We start from the raw sequence: 14366 nt of genomic DNA, 5'->3' as shown, positions 1-14366 counted from the left end.
GTATCGGTAAACAGTAATATCATTTTGATATGGAAGTAATAATTTTCAGAATTTTAATTCTCTTTTTATACTACGGCTACATGTATAGTTACCATAATTTATATAAAGGTAGTTTTAAGTGACAAAGTTTCAGTAAAATTCTTAAAATTTAAATGATATCAAACAGTAAAATTTAATTTAAAAATATTTTATTTCCAGTTGAAAATTAGGTTTTTTAATACAACTGAAGTTTCAATCACTATGGTTACATTCGGAAGTTGTTTTTGCAGCAGAATAATGGAAATAAAAAAACAATTTTTTTACGTGGTTAAGTTGAACAATTAGGACTGTCTTAATACAGTTTATAGTCTGTTGTTTCGATGTATCGATTAATGTGGTTTCTGTATTCAAGCCGTATTTTGTTCGTTTGTCGTAATTCGATTCCATGAATCAATGTTATAATGGTTGTTATGTGTTCTATTTACGTTTGAAGCTCGTTCGAAATGGGAATGTATAGATTGTTAATGGACACTGCGTGTGTTAATTTGCAGTTGGGTATTTTTGTGAAGTAATTACTTAAAAAACTATGAAACAGTTGATGTTGATAGGAAACAACATGTTTCACCTGTGGCCAATCAGCAATTTTTAGGCCCCTTGACATTCAAGATGGCACCATGGCCTGAACAAGGCAATGAACCTAAAGCACCTGATAAAAATAGTGACAAATGTGAAAATATTACATTGGACGAAGAAGTGAAATCAAGAATTGAAAGTGCTGAAAATCCGGACTCCAGTATTCAACCCAGTAAACCTGACCAGGTATGCTTCTTCGTACACCTGGTTACTTTTCTCTTAAGCCCTAGTTTTGCTTACTCGTACTTTTTATATTATTGATCTTATATTGTTGATATTTATGGTTAGATTAATGCATGCATTGTTATTATGCTGTCTGCTTGTACATTGATTAGTTTTGGTAGTGTCATAGACCGTATGGATGCACATGTACGACTTTTTAAACAGCACATGGTCGACGATCACGTCGGTGAACGACTACCATTTTGACAGTAAAATTTTCATTTTACTGCTACATGCGTTATTACATTAAAATCTTTGCAAAATTATTTTTTCTGCATTATCGCTGACCTTTATTTTATACTAATGGACTTCCCAAGCGTTGTCATTTTCAAATGATGGTTAAACTCCTTAATATCTGTTCATCGTGAAGAAAACGAGTGAAGTGATCTTCTTTTGTGTTTCGTACATTTATATAATGTATGAAACAAAAGATGAGTAATTAATTAGCAGATTATAATATATTGATATTCGTATTAAATTTTTACATTTAACATTGCCCTACTAGGTCGATAGCGTTTTTAATATTCATTACATATATTTTTGTTATTGCTTTATTTGAAGTTTACTCTTGGTTTTGTAACAGTAATCAGAAGGAAAAGAATTTTGATTAGTTACCTGTTTTTTTTTTTTTTTTTTTGTAATGTTATATTAATCTTTAAAACATTTTAAACTACTCTGTTGTGTGCATTTAAACTGCAGTAACGGTGTGCATTTGTTAAAATATTGATTATTTTGTTATTCTTTTGTTGGAAAACTGTTACTGACATTCTATGGTAACTGACAATTGTGTTGCTTACTCTCAGTAACATTTTGTATACATTTTATCCTAGTTTTTATTAGCTATTGTGTTATAAAATTTGTAATATTTTTATTAGGTTAGGTCTTTGTTGTAACTGGTCTGACAGGCACATGTCATTAGTTTAGTCTTTTTCTCATGTGTGTAATCTAATTCATTGTTGCAATATACAGTATTTCTTATTATTACTAATGATTAGTTTTTTGTAATAATATTATCTTGAGTTAGTTTTTGATTAGGTTGAAATTGATTAATTAATGTGAAGAATATAGGTAGGTGTACTTAGTGATTGGTTTCATATTTTTTATGTACAAATTTTAACTTGCCAAAAACTTAGCTGAATTTTGTTGCAGTGAATTCTAATTGTTAATTTCTAATTTTTTAATAAAAAATTTATTTTACAAAAATACTTTGTGTATTTTACATGGTGGTTATGTCATTGAATTGCTTGTAAAAATGGATATTTAATTCATTATGATTAATTAATTTTATTTTATTGTAGTTGGGCATTGTTTTGCAGTATAGATTTTCATGAAATCTGATATTGATGTTGGGGGGAGGGGTTGAATTTTTAAATTATATGCACAATCAAATAAAGAATTACTCAAAATTCTTAAATATAATTTATAGTTAATTCTAAATAATTAAGAATTAAGAATATTTAATGATATGTAATATATTTTAATTGTATTTAATATCAGTACAGAAAACCTTATATCAGTTCAATTAGATTTAGGAAAACCTAAGTTTTAAGTTGAAGTTTTAAACTTAAGTTAAATGTAGGTTGATGGTGAGTTAAAATTTTGAAAAGAATCTCTGAAATTTTTTGGCACAGTTTAGTATATGACAAAGATATGAACAAATGTAGTACAACAAAATATATACAAAACGTAACAGATACATGAACAAAAGAGCAAAAAATTAAAATTTAATATTTTTGACCCAAAATTCTTATTTTCCTTCAGTTCACTCATGAAGCACAAACAAGGAGAAGGCAAATCAGATTTCAAAATTCTGTTTAGTTAGTATGTTAGTTGTACAAATAAAGATTAAAATTCAAATATTGCCATGTTCTGACAGCTGAATATATTAGTTGTGGCGCTTAGCTGTTAAGGACATCTGATCTCAAAAAAAAATTTGTTACAGGTTATTCAATGAGCAAAAATTAAATTTTGCTCATTTAATTTTAGGTTAGCAATTTTACCCAGTTGTTACTAGATAAGAAAAAATTGTGTAGTGTAAATGTGTGAAAAGTTTGTTTTAAAATTGTCACTAGGTGAAGGCTTGTCAAAATCTAGCTGTATTGTTGTTAGGGCATTACATAGCCAATAACTTAAAGAAAAATGTAGTATTTTACTTTTTCTACAAACGTTTAAGGGTTTGGTTGATTAGTATTATGACTACTACATGTTTCTTTATAAATGTCAGTATTGTCATCAATGCTGTTTTTTCTTGATTCCATACTGATTCTGATACTAAGATGATAAATTTTTGTATCTGGCTTTGTTTAAGTTGAGTATCTGATGCTTTGGTTTTATATAATGGTTTTTGTTGTTATCCTGTCAAGTGACAGTATGTTGTCACTTGATTATATAGTACACAAGATCATCAAGTAAGATGTAATCAATTGTAAATTCAGCAAACATGATCATCCAGTTCAGTTACATTAGTTTAAAAATAATGTTTTCATAAAAATGTTTCCATTTATATATGAGTATTCAGATTTTTAATAAAAATTTTATAAAGTAGTTGTTATATTTTAATATATTATATTATAGCATAATTCAGGTATTGTTATTTTTAGCTATCGACTCAAAAGGTTATGTTGTGTGCAACTGTAATGCTAGTTTTTTATTCTGTGTATTATGTTACTAAAGCATTGTTAATCTTTCATTCATTAAATATTTTTTCGAGTAATAATTTTTAATCTTAATAAATTACGTAATTTAAATATACGTCCTTTAAAAACTGAAGTAAAAGATAAAAAATGAGTTAAAGATAGAGATTGATTAATTTTGAAGATCACACATTAACATCTCATATTGTTTAATGTACATTTTGTAATCCTGAACCTTTATTCCTGTAAATGATATGTACTAACTTGATTTAAAAATTATGAATCAGTTTTGGTAAATATCTGTAAAAGAAGCATGAAATTGAGGTTAAGTTTGCTAGTAAAGCTGAAAAATTAATGATGCAGCATTTGACAAATTAGTTTCATTAAGCCTTTATAATATTAAATGTATTGTGAAGTTATCGCTAAACTTTTACTGTTAACTTAAAAAATTCATGATGAAATAATGACTTTTTAAAAAAAGCTACAGGTTTTTTAATATTACAAAACAGGCCAATTTTGTTCAGTTTTTTTTTTTTATATGATGTGTGGTGAAGATATGTCATTTATCATCATCATCACCATCACTATTCCTTCACGATGATTAAAAATAGATTTTTAGCATCTTTTGTTATATAAGTTACACAAAAAGCAAATTTAATAAAATTATTGTCATTGTAAATATATGAAAATAAATTTCTTGAACATCATTTTAGTGCTTTCATTTAGCATTTTCTTACTCAAAATGTTTTTACAAAACTTTGAAAATATACAAGTTCCAAATCAAAAAGCATGTACAATATAATAGTGGCACTGATATATTGATGTCATCAAATTATTATAAAGGTAATGCAGAGAATATTCCTTATAATCATCCATAAATATTTTTCACCTTCTTTTTACTGTCTACTCTTTTGAAAGAATATATATTGTAACTTTTTCTTATTTTAATTTTGGAAATTTACTATTTTGTGTTAATGATTTGCATTTTTTGCCATTTTATGGATTTGTGATCTTGTTATTTATTTTACATAACATTTTGTCTCTCAGCATGGGTGTGTAGACATAAGTATAAGTAAGATATTTGATTATATTAAATTCATCCTTACGGTCATCATTGGACACGGTTGTAAGTAATGGATGAGCAACATGCATAATAAAGCCGCATATTATGTTGTTTGGATGATTAGATGCATTGGAACTTGTGTGCTCATATTAGTGTATCTAAACTAGTAACTTTTTTGCGCACATTGTTTACCTATTCCAACTATGTTTGCCGATTGTTACAATTATGAATCTAACATAGTCAAATGCCATACTCATGCTAATATGTTTGCACTCATACTGATAGGCCGTATATTATGTAAAATAAAGAGCAAAGTCACAGACACATAAATTAACATAAAATACATATCACTAATGTAAATAACAATAAATTGCCTATATTAAAAAAAAAAAAAACTTTTTATGATCTTAACTTGAAACTAGATGTAAAGGATCTTATATAACACACTAACAAAACAAACTCTGAGAAACACTTCTTCTTCATCTTCCCTTTTACCATTTATAGTGTTTGGGATTGTCATAAATCAGTTCGTGAACTTCTCTATATCTTCACCGATGTCTTGATCTTCTCAAAATTTTTCCTTCTTAGACAGCTTCCATTTCCTTAACTGATTCCACTTACTGGCCATTAATAATTTTAATGTTTCATAACTCAAACATCATAAAGATTCTTGGACATTTTTTTTCCATTAACCGTTCAGCTTGACACTTTTTTTTATAATTTTTTAATTATACATTTTATTAGATAAGTGATTAGCTCAACACTGGAGCTACTAGGTGAGGGGAATCTGTTCCTTGTAGGTATCCTTACTTGATTTTTGATAGGATATACTCCTCTGTTATCACTTTATTAATGTATATTGGTTATTCTCTGAAATGTCTATGTAAAACCAGTTTTATCACGTCCAGCCAGATTCATCAGGTTATGAACCTTTATATTTATTTTTCCAGGTACAGGTGGCGAGGTTGTAGGATTATTTTTTGGAGAAACTATCAGTGCGTGATATAAGGTTCCTATCTCTCTGTTAACCAAATGATTGGGATAAAAAAACAATTTGTTATGAAATACCAGATATATATATATGCTAAGTTCATGTTTGGAACTGGACAGAAGGCTGAATTGGAAAATAAGCTTTTTATATGGCCTTAATTAGTAGGCTCTTATGAGCAAGGCAAGTAAACATGCGATTACAACAGTATTACATTAAGTGAACTAAATAAATGCTTAATCACATTTATAAAGAACAAATGCAAGTACTATACACAACAGAATTTTAAATAAAAACAAATTGTTCTAAAGGAATAGGAACACACACACAAATATATTAATTACAACATGAAAAAATTACGTAGTGCATTAATTTCATAAATTCAGTTGTGAAATATTATAAAAATTGATTAAAAATATTTGTTAAACTATCAAATAAAGATAAGATACCATTTGGTCATATTTTGTGGGTCTCCTAAGTACCTCAAAATGGAACTCACTATTAACACCACTGTCAAAGGAGCAGATAAAAGCTCTAAAAATATTTGAAAGCCCGTTTGCATATATTAAGGAATTAATATATGCTGTCATTTCTGTATTACATTTTTTCTTATCAGTTTAACCACATTTTGTCGTATGTAACTTTTTTTAATTTGTCTATGTGTCTGTATTTTACAGACACATATTTTTACATTAACTTTTTTTTTGTACAGTTAATCCTTTAACAGTTTTATTAATACAGTTAGTAATTCTTTGATTATCAGTTTTTCAGTTGTTCATTATATGTTAATAGAGAGAGAGATTTAATTATTTCTAGTTGCAATTATTACCATTTTAATTTTTCAGTTATATAAAAATTTTTATAAATAAATCAAAACGTTTGTTTTTTCCAAAGTGGTATGATTATTTCTTTGAGGTTTTCATATTGTCAACTGTGATTTATTAGAATTATTTTATTTTAAAGATTTACTATGGTAAAAGTGTAAAGATTAAAAACAAATTTACTAACATTCTACTGTTTTGTTTTTTTCAATTTTGAGAGAATTTATAAGAATTGCTTATCAATCATTTTTCTTTGTTTTAGTTTCATGAAAATTGGTGGGTATTTTTAAATTCTGGTCCAGACACATTTTGCAAAAATAAAAGATTTTTTGTTGTAACAATCGGATATCATCTACAGATTATTTTTAAAAAATCCACACTAGTCTAGAATAAATCTCTATAAATTTTAACTTCATTTTTAATGTTAGAAAATTTACATGTTTATTGTTACTTTGAAATAATTAATTTACTCAATTTTCATTGAGTAATAAAAAAAAGCAAATTATTTATTTATAATCAACTTCTTTTTGGTAGTTTGGGTATTGAAACTATGGATTATTAGGATCCTGAATAATGTGGTACACTGCATCCCTTATAATCTGATGGTTATGCAACACCAGGAATGTCTCTGGGAGTAGCATCCTGGAATTTGAAAGAATCTTGTGCATTGTACACAATTTTTTTTATTCCTAAAGTTATGTTTACTATAGAGTTGTACTTTATTTAAAAAATTTACCTGACACTTAGTGCTTGTTTTTTTTTTATTACTCTTAAATTAAATTTTATATCTGATAAGTTTGTTTACCTTTCTCTTTTAAAATAGTGTAACTATGTATGAATTATTATTTTTGTTCTTAAATTATATTTTGTTTTAAAAAATTCTTTAAATCTTTGTTCAATTACTTCAGTTTTCATTTGTTTTGTCTTCTGGAAATTCTTATTTATTGGAATGTAAAATTAATTTTGCTTATTTGTTCTTACAGAAAAAATAAAAATATTTCTGCAATGTTTAAATAAAGTGATTTCATGAAATTATTTTTTTTTTTTTAGTCACTGGATTTTAAGATTTGAACAGTAGATTTATTTAAAAAATAATATTTTTTATATTAATTGCAAGTATTTGATTAAATACTAATGTTTTTCTAATTTAAAGAGTTGTTCGTTCATTTAACTTTTATGTAATTTATTTTTTCTAATCATTACTACAATAGAAGTGTGATTTTAAATATTTTTATATTTATCATTGTGCATCTCAAATTGGCTAAAAAAAACCTTCCGACCCTGTGTCGATAAACTTTCAGGATATCTTAATCTTTTCATGCAAGGTTTTGTATTCTATCCTAACATTATCTTTGAGGACTCCACCCTTCTTGGTGAAAAGTTTTTTTTTTTTTTTACATATATGGTTAACTTAAAGGTGTTTTAATACTCTATAAATTAATTTGTGTTCACAGAGATTTAGACATCTATTAGATTTGTTTCTCTGTGATGTTTAGCATTCTTTAAGAATAAATAAAGAATATTATAAATAAAGAATAATAAATAAATAAAGAATAAATAAAGAATAAATAAATAAATAAATATATGTATTTTTATTACTGGAAAGTTTTATTTATCCTAACTTATTCTTCAACCTTTTGCAAAAAAACGTTTGCCCCAAAATCTAAATCAATTTCAATTAATTATAATTTTTGTTGATTCATTTTTGAAATTTTATGCAGCAACTTAACCCTTTTTGTAGTGAAAGGGTTTTTTAATTTATTAATTCTTAAATAAATCTCCCTGTGGAAATATTCTTCCCTGGTTCTTGTTTCCAAACATATGTGAAAAATGTTAAAATTAAAGGGATCTAATGTGTTCACAGCTGATGAACATTAACTTATCTACACTTTCAATTGCTGATTATTTATGAATGTATGAAACTTAAGTGTTAGTCTTTTCTGGGTAGTTTAAGCAGGAGTTTATAAATTTATTCTCTTAAAATATTTTCTTGTTTTCATTCATCTTATTTAGAATGGATTTTAAAATAAAGTTAAAGAATAAAAATAAAGTTGATTTAATTTTCTCCATTAGTTAAGGACTATCAATATTTGTTGATAGCCCTTCTCATTGTAATAGTTTTTGTTATTTAATTAATTTTTTAATTTAAAATGTTGTGTATATTACAAAAGTTATGAAAAAACGAACAGAAATTCATTTTTGCCCAGTAAATTATTTCATCTGAACATTATTTATTTGATCTGTGGTGAGGAAATGTATGGTTTACCTTATTATTATTTTTTTTTTTTTTTAGAAAATTTAAATAAAAAATAATGAAAAATAGAAACTATGCATATACTCATATATTAGCTAGTAAATTTGAAAAAAAATAAAATTGTAACTCAATATAACTTAGGAATAGAATAAACTTATATAAATAAATTATTTGTTTACTCTATACATGTATTTTTCTATTGAACAAAACAAAAATACATTGAAAAAACACTAAGGAACACTAAATACAAACCAGTAAAGACAAAAGTAATGATGTCACTTTGGTTTATTATTTTTAATTTTATTTTGTATGGCATTAACTGCTATGGTCATTAACCACCAGAAACCAGCAACAGCATTCCATTAACTTTACTTGATATTCTTACCTTAGGTAATTGATGGGAACAGTTCATTGAATGCAGCTTTGAGATTTGGCATTTTTATTTACTTCACTTCCTTCAGTATCCAGGTTGTTTTGCCCTGAGACATTCCTAGTGTTGCAGGACCATCACATTGTAAGAGATTTATTTTTACTAATTTACCCCAGAGAACCAAACGTGTGTAATCATATACATTATAGAGTGTTGTAACTGTTCACCATAGCAAAGCTAGTATTATTTAAGACATGTTTGTCTGTTCTTCCTCAGATAAAATCCATTAAAATTTAACATATATTATACATGGAGCTGTATTCTGTGTAGTGATGAATCCTGATTATGGCAAATTGTATGAAATTTAGTTAATGATTGTTGAATATAATGAATATTCTTTAAAAGACCACTGTAATAAAACAAAAAACCAATGGTAGTAATGAAGTATGAATGGTTCTGGTCCTTCTGTGTACAGATTGGAAAAGTTAAATATTGTTGTATTTAATTTTTATGTTAAAACCGGATGCATTGACATATGTGACTATTTCTTTATGTTTAAGGATAGGTAGATTATAATTTAGTTATTAAGAATATTTTTCTGTTCTTTTTTTATATGACATAAGTCATCAATCATTTTTTATTAAACATATTTTTTTTTTACGGACTCTGGTGATCGCCTACATTTGATTTTATAAGCTGGTTCTTATTTGATGTATAATGTTGTTTGATGTAATTAGCATTAGATATAACATATTAAATATATATTGTAACATATGTAATAACTTACATTCAAAGGAAATTACGTAAACATTTGAGATATGAATATAAAGATTTATTTGTACTGATAGATATTTTAAATTTATGTGAAAATAGTGTTATAGATAATTAACCTATTTAGAATATTACCTAATTTGTGATAATAAACAATAATTTGTAGATTTGATATATTGAGTTATTGAGCTATCATTGAATTCATACAGTTTCTATTCACCTTTGTGTTTAGTAGTTTAAGTATTAATTTCAATATTTAAATTAATCCTTCTTTTTCATTAATATTTAAATTCATTGTTCTGTGAATGGCTGTGTGTGTTAACACATTGGCGTGCGCACACACACACACATGACAGAATTCACAGTGAAATCGTTTTTATTTGTAATAGTATTAGCTAAAAATTATTACATATTGTTCAAAGTATGAGGACTGGCGAATTTGTAAGCATGCTCTTGTGGGTAGACTTTTTGCTAAGTGATGTCGTAGCAATATGTTAAATAAAAACTATAATAAATTGATAATCAGCAATAATCTAATATGATGACACTGGTTTCATATACACTATATGAAACCAGTGTCATCATATTAAACCAGTGTCATTAGCTTTAATCAACTTTAGTTGATTAAAGCTAATGTGAAAGCTCTGTTAATCTATTATCTCCTTTTGAACTAGAAGGTTTTTTTTGGTCAATTTCTTCATGGTTTTAAGGCTTTTCTTCAATCTTTTTTTTTTGTAAGCTACTTAAAAATATATTTCAACAGTTCCTTTTTTCACCTTCTTTTTCAACGTCTTTTTCATCAAGCTTCTAATACTTTGTTTCAGCTCCAAGAACAAAAATTTAATGGCTAGCTTGTGGTTGTAGCATGTTTTACTACATCAGAAAAGCAATGCGATCACCATAACAAAGCTAGCATTAGTTTGAGACGTATTTGTTATTTCTTGTTGAGGTAAAATCCATTAAAAATTTCAATAGGGAAGATAAAAGAAAGGTAATTAGTGACTATTAAAAAATAAGAGACTTTTAACTGATGATCAGTAAAAATTCAAATTTTTAAGTCAAAAGAAAAAGTGAAATAATTCCATTTTTTTAAATCTGTTAACACTGTAAAAGCCTGTAAGTTTTTCACGTTCAATTCAGTGTTGGACTTGCAATCTATTCTCAGCTCGCTTGTTATATGATAAATCAATCTTGTCTTTTTTTTTTCAGAAAAAAGTAGAATAACATGCAAATACTTTTTTTGACCTTGAATTCTGACAAATGATGAAATATTTTTTTATCCACATTTCTAAACAATTGCCAGGGAACACAAGTTTTAGACCATTTCTATGCCATCATAAAGCCTGCTCTGTTCTGTTTAGAATGGTTTTGTTCTGAAATGAAATCAATAATATATTTAATTAGCTATAGCCTTGAAAAAACAAGTTGCTTTGGGGTGCCAGTAACCCTGATTGTATCTACACAGATTACAAAGTACTACTAATACATAATGGGTTAAACACAAGTATATAACAAACATGTACTATAGGTAAAATAAAAATAAGCAATAAAAAATAGATTTTAACTATGTAATAGGATTATTTTGTTTTATTTTACGATAAAAATCTTTAGTGAAATTTTTTTAAAATTAGAATTAATCACAACGTGGATCGGTTACTGTGTAAAACTTACAAAGGTCTTGTGAACTGCTTATGGCATGCATAATGGTTTGGGAACTACAGATTTGGTAGATAATTTCCTACAAAATTTGATCAACTATGTTCAAATCGCTCAAAATTGGTATTTCAGTTGGTAGTATTTATAATACTCCAGTAAAAGTTTACTTTTTAGACCGTTTTGAAAACATTGCGTTGTTATTCCTTGAATTTCTTGTATATATGTAACCCATCTATATGTTATTATTATTGTGCATAAAAAAATTAAAGTTAGTGTAGTTTTGTTGAATTGAGGTCCTATAGTTGTATTCTTTGTTGTAGGTTATATACCTGTTTTTTACTACATTTCTGGATCGCTAGACAAGCGTGGTTATTAATTAGAATCATTAGTAGAATAGTGGCCAGATATATTTAGTAGCCAGTAGTGTTAAATATTACTGGTCTCTTTTAATCTGTCCTGTGACCTTTAAGACTCCTGCATGGAAACGGCCAACACTACTGCATTGTACCGCACTGATGTTTCAATGCGAACTATAAAAGTTAAAAGTGGTTAGCCAGAAAAATTTGAAAGAAAATTTCAAATTATGACTGGCAAAGACAAAGTTTTATAAAAAGGCACAGGGAGGAATATATATTCTATATCTTGTTCTCCACCATTGTCTTACTGCTGTTTCACAAATCTCCTAGAATATAACCCAACAATTTGCTTTTTTTGTAGTTTGACTCTTCCTTCTCCTATTAAATGATCTGGACTTCATTATTACACTGTCCTTTGTACCCTTCACAACATAGCTGATCTTATTCTTTATACCTCGCTACATTGTATTGTACATCTTCTGCTCTATAACTTTACAACTTTACATTCCAGCATATTCTCCAGTCACCTTTAAAGGTTCATAGTTTCTCCTTGGGACTTTTTTAAAAAAAAAATGCCCAAGTGCAGATTTCTTTAATTTTACAACAAGCAGTATCTCGCAAATTTGATATATTTTGATGTGTCTGCTTATTGTTCTTTAAAAATTTTATTGCTGCCTCCAAGTAAACCATCAGGTCTTACTCTTAGTGATAATAAAATCATGCAGTTTGTTTTATTTACATTTATTCACAGCTTTTTGTATTATTTATTTATTATCAACATTATTTTGTATATTTATAATGTCTGATTTTTTTAACATACTCCTGATAAAAATTCTTACCTGTAATTTACAAATATTTTTTGTACGGCTTAAATTCTGTAAATAAACTGAGGTTTTTCTATTACTATTTTTTTCTAGCTTTAAATGACAATTTAAAGTACAATTTTTATGAAAATTATTGGACTTTTTATAAAAAAAATTATTTTTTATTTTTTGATTTTATTAATTTTTCTTTTTTGAGATTACACGATCATATAAGATACAGTTTAGAAGTATATTACGTGATCAGTCAGATCTGTGAAGCAGTAGTTTTTAAAATTGCAATTTTTTTAAGTCAGGCGATTAAAACAAATAACCTGAGGGACACGTATTTTTAATATGTTGTAGGGTACATGCTATGAGTATTTTCTGCGATTTTTATGCTGTTTTCGGTAATTTATATTTTTAGTCTGAAAGCTGAAAATTATTTACATTCTTGTGTACTACCGATTTAGTAAATCTGTGCAGTAATTCAGTTTTATATATATATATATATATGTTATAAAATATCATCTCATTACTTTATTTGAGTTCTTCAGTCGCGGATAGATAATTTTTACGTAGCTTTTGACATTTGTGTTGCTCATGTTTCAGTCCTCTTCCTATGTCATCGATCGTTATAGTGGGATATTTTTTCTTTTTTTTTAATAAGAAGATAAATATTTTTTACCTTTAAAATAGGATAGAAAGAAAAAAGATATGAAAAGTTTATATTTCTAAAAAATAAAATCTTATTTTTACTGAAATGTAATGAATGCAAGAAGAATTGTAAATATTTGGAAAACCATAATTGTTATTACAAAAAGACGCGTAGAATATGTTTACTGATCCCGTATTTCAAAGAATAATGTAAAACTGACAAAAAAGAATTTAACCGTTTAGACGAGCACCGATCTCATACGCAATCACACAGTACTGTATTTTATGTGTGTAGCAGCGGTATAAACAGTAAAAAAAACGTGATATGAAAGGTAATTTGTTATAGATAAGGTTGTAGATGCATCGGTCCAGCCGTTTGTTCGTGTGCTAGTTTTTTTCTTGCTTTGAACTAATGTGGCCTTAATTATATTCAAGAAAATTTAAATTGAAAATTTAAAAGTCTGTACAAATTATTATCAGTCTTTTTGCACGGAAATTAATTTTCATTTGCATTTGGGCAAAATTCATTAATTTATTGTACGTACGTTTCATGTTTACGTGTTTAATGAACTGCATATATGTATTTTTATGTGCATCCACTGGCCACAAAATTCAATATTTGCATTTTTTTTTTTTTTTTTTTATTAATGGCACCTTCCAGTTTTATTTTCAGCACTTTTTGTTTAATTAAAAAAAAAAAAAACGTTTTTAATACTTCGTAGATATTTGATAGTTTCTTAGTGAATGAGATGTATATTATGGCAGTGGTGTGCTTTTTATTGATTACATTTTTCTTAGCGATTTCTGTTTATTCTTGTTTCAATGGTTGTAATTAATGTTTTTTATTAGTCCTTAATTTAAATAAGAAAAATATGATGTATGCGCATAGCCTTTACATTAAATCGTACGTGTGATAAAACGTTTTAAAGACATCTGCTTGAAGAACTTATCTTGTTTGCTTTTATGTTTTAGTTACGTGTTGTTTTTTTTTTGTCTTCAGTCATTTGACTGGTTTGATTCAGCTCTCCAAGATTCCCTATCTAGTGCTAGTAGTTTTATTTCGGTATATATCCCTAACAATTTGGTTTACATATTCCAAACGTTGCCTGCCTGCCTGCAGAATGTTTTCCTTCTACCTGTCCCGCCAATATTAAAGCGACTAT

General features: G+C 26.9%; 1 protein-coding gene across 7 annotated transcripts in view; it reads left to right on the top strand.

Moving 5' to 3' along the window:
- The first annotated feature begins 372 nt into the window (after positions 1-372).
- LOC142323647 (uncharacterized) overlaps positions 373-14366 on the top strand; it is a 242657-nt gene continuing 228663 nt past the window's right edge. For all 7 annotated transcript variants that reach the window (XM_075363663.1, XM_075363660.1, XM_075363657.1 and 4 more), the window contains exon 1: positions 373-798. In XM_075363663.1, the coding sequence (XP_075219778.1) occupies positions 646-798 (153 nt within the window). In that variant the 5' untranslated portion in view covers positions 373-645. The remainder of the gene's footprint in view (positions 799-14366) is intronic.

The sequence above is a fragment of the Lycorma delicatula genome, chromosome 4 (genome assembly GCF_047948215.1).
Source record: "Lycorma delicatula isolate Av1 chromosome 4, ASM4794821v1, whole genome shotgun sequence".
NCBI classification, from domain to species: Eukaryota; Metazoa; Arthropoda; class Insecta; order Hemiptera; family Fulgoridae; genus Lycorma; species Lycorma delicatula.
This window is presented reverse-complemented; position numbering and strand designations above follow the sequence as displayed.